This window comes from Cornus florida, unplaced genomic scaffold (genome assembly GCF_030987335.1).
Source record: "Cornus florida cultivar Cherokee Brave unplaced genomic scaffold, ASM3098733v1 CherokeeBrave_3.0.0_Hap2_Chr04, whole genome shotgun sequence".
Classification (NCBI taxonomy): domain Eukaryota; kingdom Viridiplantae; phylum Streptophyta; class Magnoliopsida; order Cornales; family Cornaceae; genus Cornus; species Cornus florida.
The window spans coordinates 103,898,280-103,921,589 of NW_026775574.1; the positions used below are offsets into that span (position 1 = coordinate 103,898,280).

The 23,310-nt window shown below is 32.1% G+C and overlaps 1 protein-coding gene and 1 non-coding gene across 3 annotated transcripts; both read right to left on the reverse strand.

The window, feature by feature from the left end:
- Positions 1-8,448: 8,448 nt before the first annotated feature.
- TRNAL-CAA (transfer RNA leucine (anticodon CAA)) lies at positions 8,449-8,532 on the reverse strand. The gene has a single exon. It is a non-coding gene; the product is annotated as a tRNA-Leu (tRNA).
- A 954-nt stretch (positions 8,533-9,486) lies between these two features.
- On the reverse strand, positions 9,487-15,961 carry LOC132304399 (uncharacterized). 2 transcript variants are annotated; one of them, XM_059802056.1, is made up of 4 exons: positions 15,739-15,961; positions 13,649-13,700; positions 12,781-12,946; positions 9,487-9,829 (listed from the first exon to the last, which is right to left on the reverse strand). In XM_059802056.1, the coding sequence occupies exons 1-3, from the start codon at positions 15,818-15,820 to the stop codon at positions 12,790-12,792; spliced, it is 291 nt and encodes a 96-aa protein (XP_059658039.1). In that variant the 5' UTR covers positions 15,821-15,961; the 3' UTR covers positions 9,487-9,829; positions 12,781-12,789. The 2 variants fall into 2 exon arrangements, with proteins under 2 accessions (XP_059658039.1, XP_059658038.1); XM_059802055.1 differs by having other exon boundaries at positions 12,785-12,946; positions 15,739-15,957.
- Between the last annotated feature and the right edge of the window lie 7,349 nt (positions 15,962-23,310).

The following is a 23,310-nucleotide window of genomic DNA, read 5'->3' on the forward strand; positions in this document are numbered from 1 at the left end:
ATAATATACCTAAATTTCTCTAAAAATATTAAGACTAGAGGTCCCAATGAATCCATATTTGCCATAAGTGCTTCCTGGATCACATTTACTATGCTTTTCGGTATGGATATTCCGCTATTATTTTCTGTATCCACATCCTGAAAGATAGGCGATCAATGGTCTCGTGCTTCTCTGTTTGTTCCTACAAGGTCTTGTAGGTCTTACTTTGCCCTTTTCTTGTCTTGATCTCTATTGAGACATGAATATTGCATTACCTTTTGTTCAAAAGAGAGTGTTTCTTAGCAACATAGAGTGGTTCCTATCTAGTGTGCCAATTTTGACTTAGGATCTAAGTGCTCACAATCAGGGCAGGGAGTTTCTGTGAACTATTAGTATGTGTTACATTCAGAACTTGTTAATTCCATGTAAACTCTTCACATTTTCCCCATTTTCAACTTGTTAATTACTATTGCACTTGGAGAGCGTGTCGGAGAAAATTTAGGTGATATTACTTTTGGGAGCATGAAATCAGTGCCTTAGATTTGGAATTGGAAGAAATTTAGTTCGAAATTTAAACTAAATTCCTCCGTTCTAAAACCAAGGTGCTGATTCAATACTCCTAAACATAGAGTAAGGGTTAATGTTCTTCTGTATCCAATCCACGATGGTCACTGAGAAGATTACTGTTTCAGCCTCTCCAATCTTGAATGATTGATATTTTTATGAATAGTCAGCTAAGAGATGGAAGAATTCAAGTTGCCTCACCTATACCCGATATTATGTGTATCTTGATTTGGAAAGCCATATTGTCGGGCCAAAATTGGTCGTGGTGAAGAACTTCTAACGCAAGTCGGTGATGAGAATTAGGCGGGTGGTTGCATGCCAAGTCTGTAAGCTTTCTTTCTTTTCTTTTTTATTTTTCCCCTAAATATATATTAACCTTTCTTTTGTATATAAGGTATACATAGGAAATTAGAGGTTGCTACAGTTGTCATCATGATATTGTGGTGAGAAATTGAGCTAGTACACTTATGACTAATACCTCAAAGTGCCACTAAATTTCTGGCTTGTATGCTAATGACTTGATCTATATTTGTATTATTATTTTTTACACATATCAAAGACGGATGTTTTTGTTTCTGTTTTTTTTTTTTTGGTTTTTTTACGGGTTCCTTAGATTGCACTTGATAGGGAAAAATATAAACTTACCCTACCTTCGATAAGATTGATTAGACTGACATGGTTGAATAGGGTAAGAATAATCCTATCATAATTGGAGGAGGTCAAAAGGATTATTCATATCCCGACAAATCTGGCAACAAATCTCCTATGATCTCGCGCAAGCGGAAGATAAAATCAACCATCGATATCGGCAAAACCAAGTGGATTCCAATCGACAGCCATAAATAGGGCATCAAGCCGTTAAAGAAGGTATGAGAAAAAATCCCTAAACAGAATATACATAAATATTATGTGATACGATTACAAGTACTAACTTGATCGTCGGAGGGTCCTCGGCCGGCACCCCACCGGTGCCATTCGAAGTGACGTCCCTTTGTTTTGCAGGTAAACGCCATCGTTCCGAGTAGTGAGGATTTCCGCATCAACAGCTGGCGCCCTCTATGGGAACGATTAGTTCTCTGAAGAAATAATAATCCCGACGCGACTTGGCTCGGACGGCAAGACAAAAGTTTCTGATCATGGAAAAATTCCCAAAGTCATCAGTTGACAACGGGTTTCCATGTTCTTAAATAAGGACGGGACTCTACATCTTGATTACCCATCTATCATACTGAGGGCAAAACAGTGGGTTACGTGATACCACCCTTCAAAATTTGGCACGTCGACCCAGGCAGTCCAATATGGTGTTTTCCATCTAGCAATGCTTGGTCCCTTTACTACTGAGTTTGGTCGTCTAAGACCAGACTCTATCTCATATAGGGCAGCAGCCAATAACCAAGGCCTGATCATTGAAGACTAAGACCTGGTTCTTCTGCACCTACATAAATGGGTAGGTCTCCACCCATCAAGAAGATCACCACCAACAAGGGGGTCTCTACCTACTAGTAAAGCTTCTACTACTGAGGATGTCTCTAGCAACGAAGTTTCATTACTCCGTCCGTTTATACAATCAGGGTGGCCTTCAACACCCAAGAATGTATTGAGACCTTCAGGTCCAAGGAGGTCCAATGTTCTTCAAGATCCCATGTCCAATGAGGTCTGTATTCCCAAGCAGGTTCCTAAGTTAAGGGCGATCATTGGACTCAACGAGGTACTGACCACCAGACCATCATCTGTCAGTCGTTGGGTACCACGCCTCTATCCACCAGGCATCAAGCCAATCGCTGAACACTAAGCCTCCACCTACCAGACGACAGTCGTCACCTCTCTTCCCTTGCAGGAATGGCCTATCGACTTCAGATTATGCAGAATTTTGGATTGATAATCCATTACAGGTTAATTTTTAGTAATTACCCAATCCAATATTTTTAGACAACTGTAAATTGTTGCAGCACCAGACACCCCGTCCGTTGCATAAACGTCTATAGAATGGGTCATCACCCAAGATCCTAACATCGGGGGCAAAATAGTGATCATATGATATCAATCGCCGATCTACATATGATGACAAGGTTTAGAAGATTGATCGTACCTTGGTACATCGAGCTAGTCGGGTTTCTAGTGTACATCGAGCTAGTCGGGTTTCTAGTCTCTATATGATAGGAAGGGTACAACCCTTGGTTATTATAAATCAAGGCTTGGTTATCCAAAACCAAGGCCTAGTCAACCAAGACTAAGAATTGATTGTCCAAAGTCTACAAAGGCTCGGTCATCCAAGATCAGTGCCCGGTTACCCCAAGTTTGGTCATCAGAGACCAAGACGAGGGCCTAAGATCAGGACTTAACCTACAAAGGTCAGGTAAAAAAACGATCCTCCCCCTTACGTGTTATACTTATGTGGTAATTAATTCCCTTGCTAAAGGGACAAGCTGAGTAAAGCTCGTAAAGTTTATTCCCTTACTAAAGGGACGGGTTGAATGATTCCTGTAATCAAATATCCCCGTACTAGAAGGGATAGTAAATAAGTGTCCTGTACTATAAGGACCCGGGTTGAATGAATCCCGTAATCAATATCTCCGTACTATAAGGGATAGTAAATAAGTGTCATGTACTATAAGGACCCGGGCTGAATGAATCCCGTAATCAATATCCCCCGTACTATAAGGGATAGTAAATAAATGTCTTGTACTGCAAGGACCGGGGCTGAATGAATCCCGTAATTAATATCCCCGTACTATAAGGGATAGTAAATAAAAATTCCTTACTAAAGGGGACGAGCTGAGTAAAGCTAATACAATTTAATTCCTTTATTAAAGGAGTGAGGACCTGAGTAAAGCTCGTCCAATTTATTCCCTTACCAAGGGAAGAGTACCCAAGGGTACCAAAAAGAGTACCCCGGACAGAGTACCCAAATGTACTAAAAATAGTACCCGCGAGGAGATTACCCAAAGGTACTAAAAATAGTACCCGAGGCAAGAGTTCCCAGGGCCAAAAAAAAAAAAAAAAAAAAATCTTCTACTGTTCACATGAACAGTACAGCTGGAATAGTACCCGCGGGGGTACTGTTCCAGGGTAGGAAAAATAAAAAAATAAAAAATAATTTCTGAGTTACTATTCACATGAATAGTACTCGCGGGAATAGTACCCCGCTGGTACTGTTCACAGGGGTTGAAAAAAAAAAAAACATTCCCGAGTTACTATTCACATGAATAGTACCCCGCGGGTACTGTTCACAGGGGTTGATGAAAAAAAATAATAATAAATAAATTTACATTCCCAAAGCTAGACGTGCAAGCTTGGGAATGGGAAGCAACTGATAGGGAAAAATATAAACTTACCCTACCTTCGATAAGATTGATTAGATTTCATTATCAAGGATAATGAAATCTGACATGGTTGAACAGGATAAGAATAATCCTATCATAATTGGAGGAGGTCAAAATGATTATTCATATCCCTGACAAATCTGGCAACAAATCTCCTATGATCTCGCGTAAGCGGAAGATAAGATCAACTATCGACATCGGCAAAACCAATTGGATTCTAATTGACAGCATAGGGCACCAAGCCGTTAAAGAAGGTACGAGAAAAAATCCCTAAACAGAATATACATAATTATTATGTGATACGATTACAAGTACTAACTTGATCGTCGGAGGGTCCTCGGCCTGCACCCCACCGGTGCCATTCGAGGTGACGTCCCTTTGTTTTGCAGGTAAACGCCGTCGTTCCGAGTCGTGAGGATTTTCGCATCAACAGCACTTTATGAGTTTGAATAACTATAGCTGAGCTGATGAAGTAGTTTGAAAATGTCTTTGAAATAGAAAGCATATGAATTCAACAATTTGGCTTTACAAGCCCTTGTTGCTACGTCTGGCATAAGACATTCTTAGGAATGCTTGTTTGAAGATCCCTTGGCCTGTTCTCATTCTGATGCAGTTTTGTATAATTCTCGAGTGGGTCTTCGGTGTTCTGTGAGGAAATCGGTTGATACTCAATAGGCTGGAGCATTAAAATCTTAAAATCTACTGCATTGTGACTCTCACCATCTGGATAAGATGGTGGAAGCTGGGTCGCTAAAGGGCAGATTATTATTCCCTTAAATAATTTTAGATGAGACCATGTTAAATGGGGACAATGCTTGGTTTTGATCTATGTTATATGGACTCGGGTGTTGGACATAGGTATGTATCCATACGTCGGACGTGTCAAATTTCCAAATAAAAAGACACACGGACGCGGCTAAATATTCGTTTTGTTAATTATTTTATTTTATTTTAGTTTTTAAAGTAAAGTAATGTTTTTATCCAATATAATGTTCAATGTAGGCATTTAACTTATTTTGAAGTAATAATATAATGTAATTGAATGATTAGATATACTTTTTTAAGTATATGCTCAACCAAATGTATCGAACACATATCACATACACATGTTCTTTTAGACACACAGAAGATGTAGGAATTCCAAACAAAGCTTTAGGAGAAAAAAGCCTCCACTATTTTGGCTTCAAATCCAGAAGAGGTAAGACAGTTTTTTATTCTATGTGTTTAATATTTTTTGTTTTTGCTTTTATGTGTTCTTTTTGGTTTTTTTGTATATATATATATATATTAATGGCTTTCTTTTCAATGTGTATATATGGTTTAGAAGTTTTCTATCCAATTGGGTGTGGTGCAGACCCAACTGGGGCACAAGATAGCAGTGATGCAATTTTGAATGTTTTAAATGATGCCATCCAAGTGCAACATGGGCTTGAATTATACATGTAAATATATATATATACATACATCCAATTGCAATATTCTCTAATCACACCGTCACAGACAGGGCTGAACACCCCCAAAGAGATAAAGCAGCATCTTCAACAACATGTTACCCATAATTTTTTCTATAGAACACATAATGAATATTTGAAGAATTAGTTTCATCAATCATGTAAGTTTGCCTTTTCGAGTTGATTACTAGCTGACTAAGCAGTTTTTTATCCTCTCTTCGAGATAGAGGTCACATATTTTAGACACAATTTTTTGTTCCTTTTACTCAATTAGCTCTTCTTCAAAGTCTAATGGGAGTTTTCGATCAAATTTCAATAAGTAGCCTAAGCTTAAAATTATAAGTGACTTAGGTCATCTTTTACCTATTTGTACTAACAGACTTCCTCTCCAAGTTCCCGTTTTTTTTTTATTTTTTTTTTCTTTCTTCTTCTTAGAAGGTATTCATAGACTCGAACTCCTGACCTCCTTTTAGAAAATAGAGGTCTGGTACCGCTAAGCCATTGGCCCGTTGGTTCTCCAAGTACCCTAACAAATAAAAACCTATTACTTCACCGAATCTATGTGGCTACTTATGTGTCAAATAAATTAACTATTTGAAAAGTTGTAGTCAATTTTTTAGGTTTCATCTTAATATAATATCATTATTGACGATTAGAGTTTCAATCACCATGTATATCAAATTATATATGTGTTTTATATATACAACACATTGCATCTCTCTAACGCATAGCTACTTAAGATTGCATCTCCTATATATAATTAGATAGGCATGAGTTCATTACTATAATGATCAAAACTAATAATCTATATGACTCTAGAAATAAATTAAAACAAAGCGAAAAATTTAAAGAAAAATTGCAAAGCATTGAAAAATTGAAAAAAATTGCACTTTTTGTTCTAAATTTTGTACCAATCAAAATTTTATATTTTAGTACAAGGAAATATACTATGAAAACGAAAAAACATATGATACAGTTATGAAAAACTGAAAAGATAAGGAAATGAGTTATGAAAAATTGAGTAAATAAAGAAAGAAAAATTAACGTAATTTATGGAAACAAACAATAGTAGTAATATGCTATTAAATTTTATAATAACACATCATACTTTTTCGATTTTAAGATATTAAAGTCGGTCAAAAATAAATATCATTTCCTATTTATTATTAACAAACATTAACCATAAAAAGATTGTACATCTTGGGTGATAACTTAATATCCTCTAATAAGATCACCCATTATGACAAAAGTAGTATTCCTACAATTTCCATATTAAATGCACAAATGAGATTGAGACAATCTCTGATCTCTGGTTTTGATATGGAGATTTTCTTTTCCTTCACTTTGACCTAGTTAATAAGAGCATATATCTTCGGTTGCCCGCATAGTTAGGATCATTTAATAGGTACCACGTTTCAATCTTCTTTCTTTTATCTTCTTGTAACCGTAGTTAATGTATCATTTAATAACCATACCCACAATTTTCTCATAAATTGTACGTTCTAACCCTTCCATTTCATTCACACACTCCATAGATCATCATTTTGGTAATACAAAGAAAACTCAACCATGAAAAATCTCTCAGTTTTCACCATCCTTCTGCTTGTGCTCTTCTTCACTGCAGGTACATCATATCATTCATAATCTATTCACTTTTTTCTTATCTTTTTTTAACTATTTTCTTTTTTCCAAACATGTTATGGAAAAAATTAAGGAAAGTATATATCTATATATATACATATATATATTTCAACAATGGTGGTATCTAATCTCTTAAAACACTTCATAATTTACTACGAGACAAATACTGACATGCAGTCTCCCGATCCCACATGCAATAGACAATCATGGAAAAAAATTCCTTGAATGTGATTCTAATAGAATTTGAATCTCCAAAGAATAATGCAAATATGAATATAATATATTAAACGATAACACGTACTATTCATATTTTCATGCAGGTAATGAAGTAACAATGGTGGACGGATGTCAGGACAGAATCTCCATGGCAAATGGTGGCCTCTGCCACCGCGACTGGTGCGTCAACGTGTGTCATGAGAAGAGGGGTCCTTGGGCCAAAGGACGGTGCATAACAATTGATACTTGTTTCTGCGAATACCCTTGCTAAGAGACGTTGCATCAAACTCCGACGTAGCTAAATAAATCCCCAAACTAATATATATATATATATATATATATATATATATATATATATTATATAATAATTGTGAAATCAACGTTTGGTGTATGTGATAAAAAATATATGTTTGAATATATTAAAATTTGTTATGGAATGCTTAGTCCTTTATGTAATGTATATGTGCAATGATAGAGTTACCCATTTGGCTCGGATGTATAATAAACAACTTAAAAACGGAAAATGCCAATACAATTATCAATCCAAGCATGTAATTTTCTGCTCTGCACAAGTAAAAACACATAGGGATTATTTAATATAAATGGTGTTAATAACTCGTATTTATCATTTGATGGAGTCAAACTTTGTTTCGAAAAAATGAAAACATATAAAAATATTATTTACCCTACCACTTTTAGACACATAGGTATTATTTTTTGTGCAGGTACCGCTTTTTGTACCACTTTTTGTGCACGGTACAATAAGCGGTACCTCAGTCAAAAAGTGGTACTTCAGTCAGGAAACAGTAATTTTTTCATATTCACGTCAGCATATTGGTCAACTTCATTTTTTCAAAACTAATATTTTGACTTCATTAAATGATAAATATAGATCATTACCACCATTTATATATAATAATCCCAAAAACATAAATATTTCTCTTTTTTATTTTAATCATTCAATAAGACTATTATATTGAGCAATATTAAATAAGAGAAATACTAAAAAAAACAAACAAACAAAGGATAGGATATTCTTTATGCTAACTATGCTCAAGTACAATTTCTCCCAAGACAAATAAGAGATTTGCAATCATAATTCATAAGAGACGTAATATATAATAAGCATTATTTCATTAAATTTTAAAAGTCATTACATAAGCAAATCCCAATATCTATCAAAAAAATAATAATTTGTACATTATCCAGTCAAACGCATCCTTAAAAGTATCAGTGCTCGCTCAGACTGAGACAAACAAAAAATTGAAATTAGGTGTCAGAAGTGGGATTTGAACCCACGCCCTCTTACGAGGACCAGAACTTGAGTCTGGCGCCTTAGACCACTCGGCCATCCTGACTATGGTGTTACATGCTTAATTAGAATAATTATAATTTAATTACTTTGTAATTTTTGTAACCGACATTAATTAAGGTTGTATATGTCCCAATTTATAATCTTGACCTTCATTCACATAAACATATTAATAAAACAGTTTTCTAGTTATTGTAAAAATATCATATTATTTCATGTTATTAGTAGATTTTAAAAATTAGATTGCAATCTAAAGCAGGCAATAGAGGACAATTTTATTTAGGATTTTTTGCACTTGGTCCCACCACTTCAAATGAAAGCTAAGCCATCAGATCCTTGTTTGAATCCACGTGGAAGGGGCTAGACTGTCAACATAGATGTACAACTCTTCCAATCAAGGTGTCTCGATTCAATTGAAGGAGTTTTAGTCGAGCCATAGAGCCATGTCAAATCGGCATGTGTTTCGTGACTTGCAAGAACATGCAAAGTAATCAGAGCAATTTAAAACATACATCTTTACACACATACATACACAGATATATATACACACATCAAATTCTGATTCTCTATATCAGAACATACATATTTACACACACACACAGAGATATATATCAATAATCATTGTTCATTCCTCTATTTCTCACATGTTCATCAATTCATCCTTTGTAGTCCAAGATGCAAAATCTGACTGCTAATATGTGTGTGTGTGTGTGTGTGTGTGTGTGCGCGCGTGTGTGAAACATGTTGACTGGTATGCAGAGTGATGAGTAAACTTCAATGACTATATTCTAAGCTTAAAAAAAAAGGCTCCTCTATTTAGTAGGATTTATAATTTTCGTATATTGAAAACACCAGGGCTGTGTTAGAAGGACATAGATAAATCCATAGAGCCGACTACACATCAAACACAATTAATTCATACATGAGCAATAATTATTCCCAGGAAAGCCTTAAGCTTAGAAGAAAAAAAAAAGAAAAAGCATCAGTTAGCAGCTCTATCTCGTACTCAGATAGTACATAACATTTCATCTTAGAATCGTCAACAATCAATGCAAATTTCCTTGAAAGGTAAATTGCTTAACAAAAGGTCGTCCATAATCCATTCAACTAACGAAATTGTCAGATAATACGAGAAATATGGATCCAATTTGAAGCAAATCTCAAGTTGATAGAAAGAACCATCTATCAGATCGATCTATACATATATAATATCTAAAATTATTATCCCGGTCTCTATTGTATGACTGATATTATGCAGCACCAAGCGTGGAGACTTCTCCAATACTTCATACCTTTCCGACAAAAGAACATGACCATTGTCTTTACAAAGTTCCAACGGCAACCTGCATTTGCAAATGAACAATACATTATTGCCAAAGTAGTCGTGCTGCTGTTGTTCGGAGAAGAACTCAAAACTAGTGTTCTACTTCTGTTGTGTTGGGCTTTTCCACTGACATGCAGATCATTTTAGAAATCTATCATATATAGAAAAGGGCAAAAATGAAACAGAAAAAACCAGTGAACCTAAAATTTCAATACAGATCATAGAACAAGACATTTTAGTAAATGTTAACTACTCCCGGTTTTTTAGTTTTTCTCTATAATTAGGATCCAACGACATGCTAGGAGAAATAGGGAAACTTTAATATTGAACAAACTCATACAGTGAGAACTAAGAGGCTTTCTCAGGTAATCCTAATTATTAGTCATCATGATTTTAAGCAAATGTTTAGCCAGATAATGATAATGGAAAGTCGAACATCTCCAACTTTGATTCAGGTTAGGAACTCTTCAACAAATTCTTTAATTCGAAAATGTTATATCTCATAAATTTTTCAGTACATTTCCCAAGCAATTAATACACCGTGATGAAACTGGAATAATCACTACTTCACAAATTGAAAACCACAATTATGTCATCCACCAATTCTTTCTGCTATGGGGTTTTTCCAGTCACATGTAGCAAGGAGCCGAACAATTCGTTGGTCCTACACTATTATCAACAATTTTTAACCTGCTCCATATAGTTATGCAAATACTTCGCAGATTAATAACCGAAGGCAAGTTACTGTGCCATTGCATGATTTTAAAACAGCAAGTAATTTTCACTGTACAATCACAACCCTCTAATAAATGAATTGTGCTACACTTAATTTGTATCACACTATCATAGAGACTCTTGTCTGCCTGATAAAGGTCATGCTTATCACATAACCTTAAATAAGCTCTAAAGGGGTACCCTTATGCAGAATTCGGTAACCTAGTCTGGCCTATCATCATACCATTTCTTCTGACTCTTCTTCCAATTTGATAAATGTTGGTTGATTCTATATTTCATTGTAGGTCTATGATTCAAATTATTCATTTAAAAAATGTGGTTCAAGGAACCATATGTGAAGCAAATACGCAAAAATAGATACCAACTCCTAAAAATTTGGTAACCTCAACTCCATTCACAACTACTTATGAATATTTTTTCGGCTTACACCCCTTGTCTAGACTCCTGTATTGAACTAATCCACTGACATAAATAGTTCATTTCAAATCCAGAGGTTGATCTTACACTGCAAACTTTACATAAGACAGAGTTAGCAATTTTCAGGGTGACAGTGGGAGAGCTGACAAATGTAGTATCCAGAAGTTTTTGCAGATCAATCATTGATGATAGAATGATCAAAGATTTAACCTTTCTGTGTCTATAACTCACTGGGGGCGGGAAAATAAATAAAAGATGTGTACAAACGAGCTATTCAACAGCAATGAAGAAAATGATTGATAAAGTATCTCCCGAACATTTGGCAATCTTAGGTGTGTCAATATCAATGGTGAATAATATGGATCAGCGGCTGGAAAATCTGGAGTTGATCTTGTGCAAGTCTGACAGGTAGGGATTAAGGGATTCTTGGGTTAGAGTATGGTAAATTAATATGTAACCACTTCCTCCTATAATGAATTGTGTTTTGCCTCAACTAGTTCCCATTGTTTTTTCCCTTTAGGATTGTTTTACGTAAAAATCATATGTATGTGTGATTGTTTGATTATTTATTTTTCCTCTATATTTAAAAATTGATATTAATGCATTATAAATTATAACTGTGAACATTTAAAAATCATTTAATATTAGTTAAAACCAGAAAAGATCTATTCAGCCCCTCTAGATCTATTTTGGGCCTTGCACACACTCTCACATCACATGGCCCTCTATTTCTCAGAGTTTTTTCAGAGAATTAACATCATTAGATTTCCGCGTATTCATAAATATCATCATACCTATACATTAGTTGTATATTGAATGAGCGATCAGCACAAGCAGCCTGACCAATACAAAATTCCTCAATCTTGTTACATTTATTGGATGCTGAAAAGAAGTTAGGGAAAATAGGATATTCAATTCTCATGACAAATGACTCTCAAGTGGAAGATTACGGTGCTTTAATGGAGAATGATCAATTATTTATCTTATAAGAACTAGTATAATATTTGGGAAAATAACATCCTACGTGTTTAATACTTTTCGAGCTTAAGAAGCGTCACTTCTATGAAGATGCCATGTCGGTGTTGAACACCGGCACTTAACGGACACTCTTGGACACATGTCTGACACTTATTACATTTGTCCATGGTTTAAAAATAAATTTCATTATTTTGGACTCTTGGCCTACACATCCCTGACACTTGGCTACACATCCTAGACACTCCCAAACACAATTATATAAAACAAGCACATCTAAGAGTAGTCACCGACTCACCCTGACAATCTTGGAAATAATATGAATAAACCTCAAATTGTCCAAATTTTTTTAAAAAAAAAATGACATTATAGACATGATTACCAGAAGTGAGACATGTAATAACACCTTTTCATTAGACGAAATATATAATTGTAATGACAAAGCAGCAAATTATATAAATAATATGATCTTCACATAAATTCATCTTCTATACTATGTAACTCTTAGTGTAGAAAATAAAATTAACTAAAATTATTATTGTTCTGTTCAACAGATCTGTATACATTGAATTTTATACTTATATATAGTCTTCCTTTTTTAGGATCCAATGTGTCAACATATCTGTGTAGTATCGTGTTCGTACCACTTAGCTTTGTTCTTTAAAAACATAAGATGCGTTATAACAAAATGAAGGAAAAGTTGAAAAATATTTAATTTACCCCATACAGTGTCATAATAGAATAACATCTAATCATCAACATATCTCTGAGAAAATTTTGCTGATATCTTGAAAATTTTGTTTCATATAAAGCAGCAAGAGTTAGCAAAGGAGAATGGTAGACCTACAGCTTTTATCTGATCTCCCTGTTGTTGAGCATGTCCAGAACAGAGTAAGCAGTTCTCTGAAAACGGTCCTTCTCTTCCTCCAGAGTTTTCTTCCTCTCAAGAGCAGAGTCTTTACTCTTCTCTATATCTTCCGTTATTCCAGTGGAGTTTTGATCAATTTCACTGCAGAAAGGAAGAGGTAAGAAGTAATAACAAAAGATAAATGTAAGAAATAGAACCGTAGCAAAGTGTATGTATAGTGGATAGTTGATTTAATTAGCCCTCCACAATTGACAAAAGTTATAATGAAAGACATGAAGAGAATGAAGAGAGAGATTAGAGATAGAGAAAGAGGGAGAATACATTCTCAGCAATTTGAAATCAATATTTAACAAGACCAGGAAAAAAATACCGGGAAAAAAAAAAAAAAAAAACAAAAGTGCTAGAATATAACTGGGGAAGTTGATCAAAAACTGAAAAAATAAAATAATATACAGAAATAAGCTTCAGGCCTGAGTTACTGTAACTGTTCCGAGCAATAGTAAGAAGAACAGGAAAAAAGACAAATGAGCATGTTACAGCACGGCAAGAAGTATCACAGAAGGTTCAATACAGAAACTACAAAATTGTATTCTTCATTAGCTTTTAAAACAGCATAATCTCCTCTGCAAAGAACAAAAGAGAGGAGGACGTGGTAATAATGGAAAAGCAATAAGTTTGTCATGCAACCACTGAATGAAAGAAGGCTAATGAGTTTAAATACAGAAAGCGTGGAAGTTCTATTTTTTGAAATCAACAGTGTTTGCAGCAAGTTGCTTATCCTTTATCCATTAGATACTCATTAGTGGAAAAGAAGCAAATTCTTATCACTAATTATAAGCTCACTTTATCATCTTAAGCATGTTTTCCATTGCTGATTGCACCTGCTGTGAGAGATCTGCAACATAAAAACAAAGACTAAATTTTATGCCAGCAGAAGAAAAACGAATATAACTGAGGGATTCTTAAATGCAAATCACGTACTTTTAACTATCACAATTACGAAAACGTTATGGCACCCAACATATATCAGAAACCATTTACAGACCAGTATCTTTAACATGTTTATTGAACACACTAAGCATATTACCAGACACTTTTGGATGTCAAACTTTTAGCAGATAAGAAAAAAAAAGCCACTTAATTACTCAACCAAAGCATGAGGGAAGAAAAGAACATCAATTCTATAATTATATTGTTGACCAGAGAATTAGCAACTATATGAATAAGTATTTTTTCAACTTTCTATCTCTTATGAAACCTATGAAGGATACTTGCTTCTATGTCCAAAATGCTATTTCTTTGCAACGTATACAGTAAGGCTACCAAATTGACCATTTACTGTTAGCAATTTTTTAGCAGATAAGCACAAACTCTTACAATGTTTCTCTTCCTTCTGATATTAGGTGGAAAAGGTGAGAATAAAATCACAATCTCAAAGTCATGATCATTATCATAATCTTGCTTTGTAAAAAGTGACAAAAAGTAATTAAAAATAAGAAAACATCATTTGTCGTTGTTAATAATTCGTGATTTAAGATTGACTTGTGTACAAATATGAATGTGGGGAAGGCAATGCATGTCGTTAGGGGAGAGTATAGGAGAGGAAGCATAAGTTGGAACTATGGAGCTATTATAGATAATTTGGTATTTTCAAACTATAATCAAGTATAAAGAGTCAGCTATGCTCAGGAAGTTATTATTCAAAACCTTATAGTTATTCAATGAGTTGGTCAATATTTCTATCAAACTATAATGCATGAATAACACATAGAAATGTGAAAGAAATCCTCAATTTTCAAATAGGAAAAAAACAACAACAACAAACAAAGACAGACTTGATTTCATCTCTCTCTCTCTATATATATATATATATTAGAGTTACTTTACTAACAAAAATTTGAATGAATGCTTTCTCTTTCTTTTATAGAGAAAGATTTGGTAAAAATCACTAGATATAAATTTATTTTTTCTTTGAAATACCTATGGTCAAGAATTGCAGTAGGTTCAAATTTGGGAAAATCAATCAGTTATTCAAACACTCAAGTAAAACTCCCCTATTATTTCAGAAAAAAACCAAATTCCATATATGGCTGCATGATAGTAAAATTCTTAACAGCTGCAGTACTCAGATTGATTACTGGCTTCACATATCTAATTTATTCCTACAAGAAATACCATTTAACAAAAACTGCCAACATTTTCAGTAGAAAAAGTTAATAAGCAAACAGTCTCCAACAAGTAGAAGTTAACAATCTCCAGTAGCAACAACTTAGCAAGCATTTGACGAAAAAAATCAAAACCAACAGCCTCATGGGGTAACAAAATTAATCAAAAAATTAGAAGTATCAATTTACATGTTCATAGAGAAGATCTTGTAGAGTTTCAAACGTCATCAATCAAAATTTTATTCTGAGCCTACTTAACAAATTTTTTTCAGTCCACACATTAAAACAGAATCCCACACTGATTTGTCACAAAAATTATTAGGGTAATTTCAAAATTTGCAGAAGATAATCAACTTCAAACAGTTGATGAGAGCAATCAAAATCACACAAATGCTGTGAAAATCGTCCATTGAAGGTTCAATTCTAACAAAAACAACTCACGTAACTTAATTTAACAATCCAAACAAATCAAAAAGAGCTGACAAAATTGTAACGAACATTGAGTCACAACAAAGACTGGCGATGTAATATAAAACCTAATAGAATATAATCATCACAAATTCAAGCATTTGACGAAAATATGCAAATATATATACACACACAGATAATACAGATGCTAAGTATCGTATAATTAGAAATTTTCACAAACACCGATTCTATGTCCGAGAGAGAAAGTGAATTTCTCATAACAATCGATCGACAGAGATATGGAAGTTAACGAAGTAATATATATATATATATATATAGAGAGAGAGAGAGAGAGAGAACCGTAGACGACAGCTGAGAGCTGAGATTCAACTTTTGAAGGTCGAAGAAGTTGAACTTCGGAGGGAGGGGGCGAGGACGCCATTGCTGCTTGTGTAGAGAGAGACTTGCGCAGATACGAACGCGCTTGGGCTTGCTGTGGTTCTAAAATCTAACACAGGCGATTAGGCGCGCTTTTGGAAAGTCCTCCGAGAAATTGAGAATTTGGATTAGCAACGTTTCAAAGAATATTAATGAAATAATATGAATAATTGGGTAAATAGGAAGGAAAAACAAGTCCTAGTAGTCAAGTTGAGAGACTATTATTTACATTGGCAGAAAAATTATGAAAATATAGATAGCTATCAAATTGAAAATTACATCACTACTATTATACTTTCTTTACCAAGGGGTCAGTGTCTTACTTCTCAAAAGTAGGTGAGGGGTTTAAATTTTAAAATAGACAAGTATGTGTGAGTACCAATTAAAAAATACATGAATAAATTTAGACTCAGTTTCAAATAAATTAATGGTTTTTGGGCCCTCAAATTTATGGGCAGATTTAACTGGATTTAAAATCCATAAGCCGAAACAAACAGACAATTGAGTTCCATGGATTTGGGCCCAATATATCAAATCCATCTAACCCAAATCCTCAATTTTTTTTTTTTTTTGAAATCCAATTCCTCAAGTCCAAACGTACATGAAATCTCTTTTCTTTATTTTTCTTTTTTCCTTTTTTGAATTGTGTGTGTACCAAAAGTAAAGTTTATGAATGGATTGGTGATCAATATCTTGTAAACTATTATAATTATTCCTGTTAAACCATTCATCACAAATAAACATGAATCTCATAATTTTATAGAACTTCATTATTCTCACATATCTATAATGCATAAATAAATATAGTTAGATATGATGGCAAATATCGTACAGATCAAATCCAACGTCGAGATCCTTTCTACGAAACGAACAACGTGCTAAACTGCAATAGTCAAAACGTGAAAACCGATTTCTCTCTCTTGGCCTTTTGCACATATAAAACTTTTACGTGTTGTATCATTAATTGTACATAATTGATGGAGTATATGCATTTTTATAAAGGCATAGAGAGGACCAGTTTTCCTTTTAGTAATATAATTCTACTTTCCATCAAAATAAGGAATAAGAAAGGAAAACACTTCTCCAATAAGTAATTACCAAAAAAGTAATTATAAGTTGACCAAGAATAAATAATATTAATTGATATCTATTTATTTAGCCACCAAGTAATATGTCGCATGTCCAAATCATGTGGGCCACAATTAAATAAATAATCTTGCATTCTCCCACTTGGCACATATGATAACTTTTGTAGTGATTTAGTAAAAATAGTCATTAGCGTGCACCATAAATCAAATTAAGATATTAATATGATCATCATAAATACCATGGTAAATAAACTACTAATGCAAGTCATGGCGGTTATATGTCCCTAAATGACACAGTACCTTCCATGTACCACAACACTAGTAACCTATTCAACATAGTGTATAAATGAGAAATATCAATAATGATCTAACAATAATATCTTTTCCAAGACTATTCCTATTACCATTTATTAAAGCAATACGTTCATATACATTAATTAATAGGAAATATCATGAACACATTTAATCAGCGCAAAATATCAAATATATATATAAGCACTATTAAGTAATCCACAATTAAGAAATAATCATCATTGACTACATTCAAGACCCATTCTTTTAACATGTTCCATAAATGTCTTGGGTGGTAGTCCATTTGTTAATGAATTGCAATCATAAGTTGTGTACTTATATATTCAATAGACATTCGTTAATTCTAAACATCTTCTTTAATGATAAAGTATTTCAACTTTAGAATACCTGTCATTTTTCATACAAGAAGATCAACAATTGCAGCATAAATTTTCAGCAATCTGAAAATGGTACCCATAACTCCAAATCCTGAAATAAATTCAGCAATAATAAATTGTAGCCTCAAAGCATGCTACAAACTAAAAATTCATAATAGACAAAGTAATAAAAAATTACTTCGTACTTTTTCATAATATTGTTCTTCTAGTCAAAAGAAACAAATAACCAATTAAAAATATCTTCCTAAGTGTGAGCATATAATCTTTTATCCTATACCAACTTGTATATACATCAAACTCCACAATATATGCATAAGAGATATTTTTCGTTTCTTTACCTTCTAGCTAACTCATTCTTTGATATTGCATTATGCTGAATTTATCCCCTTTTCTATATGGAACTATACTAGTTGAACAATATTCCATATCAAATCTTTCTAGAACTCCTTCAATATATGCTTTCTGAGACAATCCTAAAAATTCACGTGATCTATTTTGAAATATTTCTATTTCTATCACGTAGGATATCTCATTCATATATTTCATTTCAAAGTTCTTAGAGATAACTTTTAGTTTTATATAATAAACTAAGATCACTACTAGCAAAAAAAATATCATCAATGTATAGAATCAGAAATATAAACTTACTCCACTAACCTTCTAGTATATACACTGATCAACAGTGTTTTCCTTAAATCCAAAAGAAATAATGGTATCATTAAACTTAAGATACCATTGTTAGGAAGCTTGTTTAAATTCATATATTGACATCTTAAGTTTACAGACCATGAATTCTTTACCCTCTAATGTGAAGCCTTCAAGTTGTTCCATATGGACTTCCTCTTATAAACTCCTATTCATAAAAATTGTATTCACATCCATTTGATGTAACTCTAAATCATAATAAACTACTAATGCCATGATATTTTAAAAAATTCCTTCTTAAATACTAGAGAGAAGGCTTCTTTATAATCTCTTCATTCATGACACTAATCCATTTAGTAAAATCATTACTGTTAATGGCTTGTGAATATGTAACCGGATCCGTATATATCTCACTATATATCAAAATCAGATTTTTGCAGATATATCACATAGTCATCCGGAATAGCAGATCTCATTTCTCTTTGAGATCGTCTTAATGTTATTCCTTATGATTCTTCTACAATTTATTCATTGGTGACAATCTCATTATAGAGTTATTGATCATTCAATTGTTTTTCGTTGTTATACAATTCAACAACTGAAGGAACAATTATTTCCTTAGAAGTTATGGGTAAAGAGATTTGTACTTTAACTTCTGTAATGATCAAATTCTTATTTTTTATCACTCTCACTGACTTCACCATTCTCAATGAATTTGACATTACCGGTTTCAATAATTATCGTACTCTATTTAGGATAGTAAAACTTGTACTCTTTAGATTACTTAACATCCACAACATTATGGGTAACGAAGAATTACTTAAGATACTCCTAACCAATTCCATAAGAGTAAGATTATGCATTACAGCTACACGCTTCTGCTGTAACATATATAGCAAAGTGTATTGAGCACAAATGTCATATATTTTAAGGAGTTTAGCAAACAGTTAGAGTATTAACCCGTTTCATCATACTTTCCACAATATTCACCACCTCTATATGACCTCATGATTTTCACTTTTCTATTGTTTTTCAACCTCATTTATGTATACTTCAAGAATATCCACTGCTTGAGATTTTTCATACAACAAATAGATATATCCATAATGTGAAAAATCAACTATAAAGACGATAAAATACTTTTCTCCTCTAAAAGATGGAATATCAAAAGGTCTACAAATGTCAGTATGGATAATTTCAATAAGGTATTTACTTATTGTGGCTCATTTCTTTGTGTATTTGGTTTGTTTACCCTTAATACAATTCACACATACCAAAATTAGTAAAGTTTAGATTCAGAAGAATTACATCCTTTACTAATTTTCTTAATATTTTACTAGATATTGACCTAGTCTTTTATGCCACAAGAAAGATAAATTTTCTATTAATAACATTATGATGCAAGATCAAAAGATTTTTTAATAAATAAACTATCAAGTTTGAATTTACAGAAATCATCAACAATAATACTATAACTCACAAATTAGAATTTCTTAAACAACATCATTATCAAATTTAAATAAAAAGCCATTAACATAAAGTTTTGAAATAAGATCAAATTATGGGAAATTGAATAAACATAAAAAGTTTAAAATAATTGAAATAAAATTCACTGTCTAACACTAAACAAAATGTCACAATGGTTTCAACAAAAATTTTACCCAATTATCATAAATAAGAAATTCTTATTTGAATTTGTGGTTTAGGCCATAAGAAATTCTTGCATCTATTAGAAATATAAACATTAGTACTTAAGTCAATCTATCATGTATTAGAAAGAATTTTAATAAGTAATTCGAAATATACAAAAGCCAAAAACTTACAATTCTTTTTCGAATCATTCTTTATATTTCATGTAATCTTTCTAAAAGTGTTCAATACATTAATGACACTTTTTCATTATTACATTACTTTCTTTTAGTAAATTGACCTAAATCTTTTAATTTTAGGGGTTGCTCACTTAATGCCCTTTCAGGCTTATTCCCAAATTTCTTTCTACCTTCTTGAGTCATCAGATGAACATAATGATTACCTTGCTGCTTAAGCCTTGTCTCTTCCTAAATTAACATAACGGTCAATTCTTTCACTTTCCACTTGTCTTAATAATCTTAATCTCTAAATGACCTATACTAAATAGACAAGAAATTGAGAATAAATTGAATAAGAAAATTCTCATTCACAATCATCCATAAGGTTCTCAATTTTGTAGCAACATTAGTCATCTAAAAAAAAACATACCTATACATGGTAAGAGTACCAACAAAATTGCATAGTAGTGATATAAATTAATAATTTTCGTTTTAGATATTTATCTATAATACGAAACTTCTTCTAGTCAAAATATTCCTTAGCACTATCATTATGGGAAACAATTATTCTCATAACTATAATGCTTAATCTGTTCGATCTCTCCCAAACTTTATGGAGAACTGTCTTTATCAGTAATAACAGTAGGTTTCTTAATTTAAAATGCTAAATATTAATTTAACACATCTAAATTTTGAACTCAACTTACTCATTCCATTATGAGAAGTTAGTCCTATTAAGAACCAGAACAGATGTAACATGCGTATTAAGGGATATAATAAAATAAATATAATAAAATAAAATACTCACAACAATAATGCTTTGAGTTAACAACACGTTTATATAACTTAAAAATATAAATACAATATATAACTATAGTACCCCTTTGGGTGGCAACTATAAAATACTAATGATTATGCTTACATGTATTTATATGTATATCTTTATTGGTGATGCATTATTTAATTAAACAGATAAGTTACCTTTAGATATCCTATATCTACCTAATTAAAAAATACATACAACCCCTTAATTTTTATTTAATCACTTGAAAATCAATTCCATTTGGAGAATTATTTCTCATAGTCAAATAAACCCAATATTCATGAATATCACAAAAAATTTTAAGCATCATAATTTATGGAATATTGCAGTTATGTTTACTACTAAAATTAATATTCATCAACCATTATGGTTAGGCCACTTTGCTAGCTACCAACCTTTACATAATATGAATATTAAATTAGATAGTAACTAATTTATGATTAATTATGTTTACTACAAAAATTAATATTCATCAATCATTATGATTGGCCCACTTTGGTAACGTCCAATCTTCACATAATATGAATATTAAATTAGACAGAGATTAATCCATTATTAAGTTATATTTACTACTAAAATTAATATTCATCGACCATTATGGTTAGGTCACTTTGGTAGCTACTAACCCTCGCATAATATGAATATTAAATTAGTTAGTAACTAATTAATTATTAATTTATCCGTTTAACATTATACACACATACTCATACTAATCGATCCAAATTTAGGTAGGTTAGATCCCAAAAAAACTTAATAGTCCAAAAATTTAATAAAAATATCCTTTTACTTTATATATACCTAATAAAACATATAATTTTTATTTTCGGACTTAAAGATCATAATTGAATCAATCTATAATTGATTCTCGTGTTTGGGTACAAAATAATAATTTATTTGTATGTCCAATAAAGTCAAATTTTTATACTCACACGTTATTCTAGAAATTTTAATTTATAATAAAATAAATAAATACATGTGCTTTATGTATTTAATAATTTATTAATCTTGAGAAAATTAAAATTAGAATGCTCATTGCTTGACAAAGTCAGTCAACTAAGCAAATATTTAATAGACATTCGTATATTCATGGTCACTTGTAAATGGTTATAACTAAAGCATGAATATAATATATATATATATATATATATATATATATATATATCAATTACATATACATATGTACACATATGACACATGCATCAGTAACTTCCAAATGAAAGTAAGTTAACTTTCACACAATTCACAATTCATTAGGCTCGAAAATCTAGATATGCGAACGAAAATTGTTTGGTCCAAACCAAACCCATTAATATGATAGTAAAATTACAGTACTATTTTACTAATTCTTTTCGGGTTACATATATTAGAGGACGTACTAATAACAACAATTAAAAAATACCTAGCATGCGCCCATATATATGTGTGGGGCAATTCCAAACACCTAGACTGTACAAATTTTATTTTAAATTTATACATATTATTTATGCAACTTTAGAGAAAAATAATGAGTTCTTAAACCGTTAGCTCTGATACCACATGTAAACTATTATAATTATTCGTGTTAAGCCATTCATCACAAATAAACATGAATCCCATAATCTTATAACTTCATTATTCTCACATATCTATAATGCATAAATAAATATAGTTAGATATAAATACCTCGATCTGTGATTACAAATATCGTAGAGATCAAGTCTAACGTCGAGATCTTTTCTGCGGAACGAACAACGTGCTAAACTGCAATAGTCAAAACGTGGAAATCGATTTCTCTCTCTTGGCCTTTTGCACAAATAAAATTTTTACGTGTTGTATCATTAATTGTACATAATTGATGGAGTATATGCACTTTTATAAAGGCAGAGAGAGGACCAGTTTTCCTTTTAGTAACATAATTCTACTTTCCATCAAAGTAAAGAATAAAAAAGGAAAACACTTCTCCAATAAGTAATTACCAAAAAGGTAATTATAAGTTGACCAATAATAAATAATATTAATTGATATCTATTTACTTACCCACCAAATAATATGTCACATGTCCAAATCATGTGGGCCACAATTAAATAAATAATCTTACATATCTATGTAAAATTAAGTCCTAACCAATCAATATACATTAAAATGATAATAACAAAAAGAAAAATACTAAACATTTCGACTCTTGGAATAACCGAATCATTTTGTGTTAGTGAAAAATGATAGTGTCACGATTCTATTATAAATGATGATATCATAAAGACGTTTTATATCTTTACTCATAAATACACAGATTAATTCAAAATTCAAACTGTATATCATAACTCTAACAAAAATAGTTTAATAAAAGATTCCGAGAGGGTTTCATATTAAGAAAACAATCTATTATATATTAATTTACTGATCTAAACCTGATTTTTAGACACTCCTAATGAGATTGTAGACTTGTAGTAGGTTATAGGGCA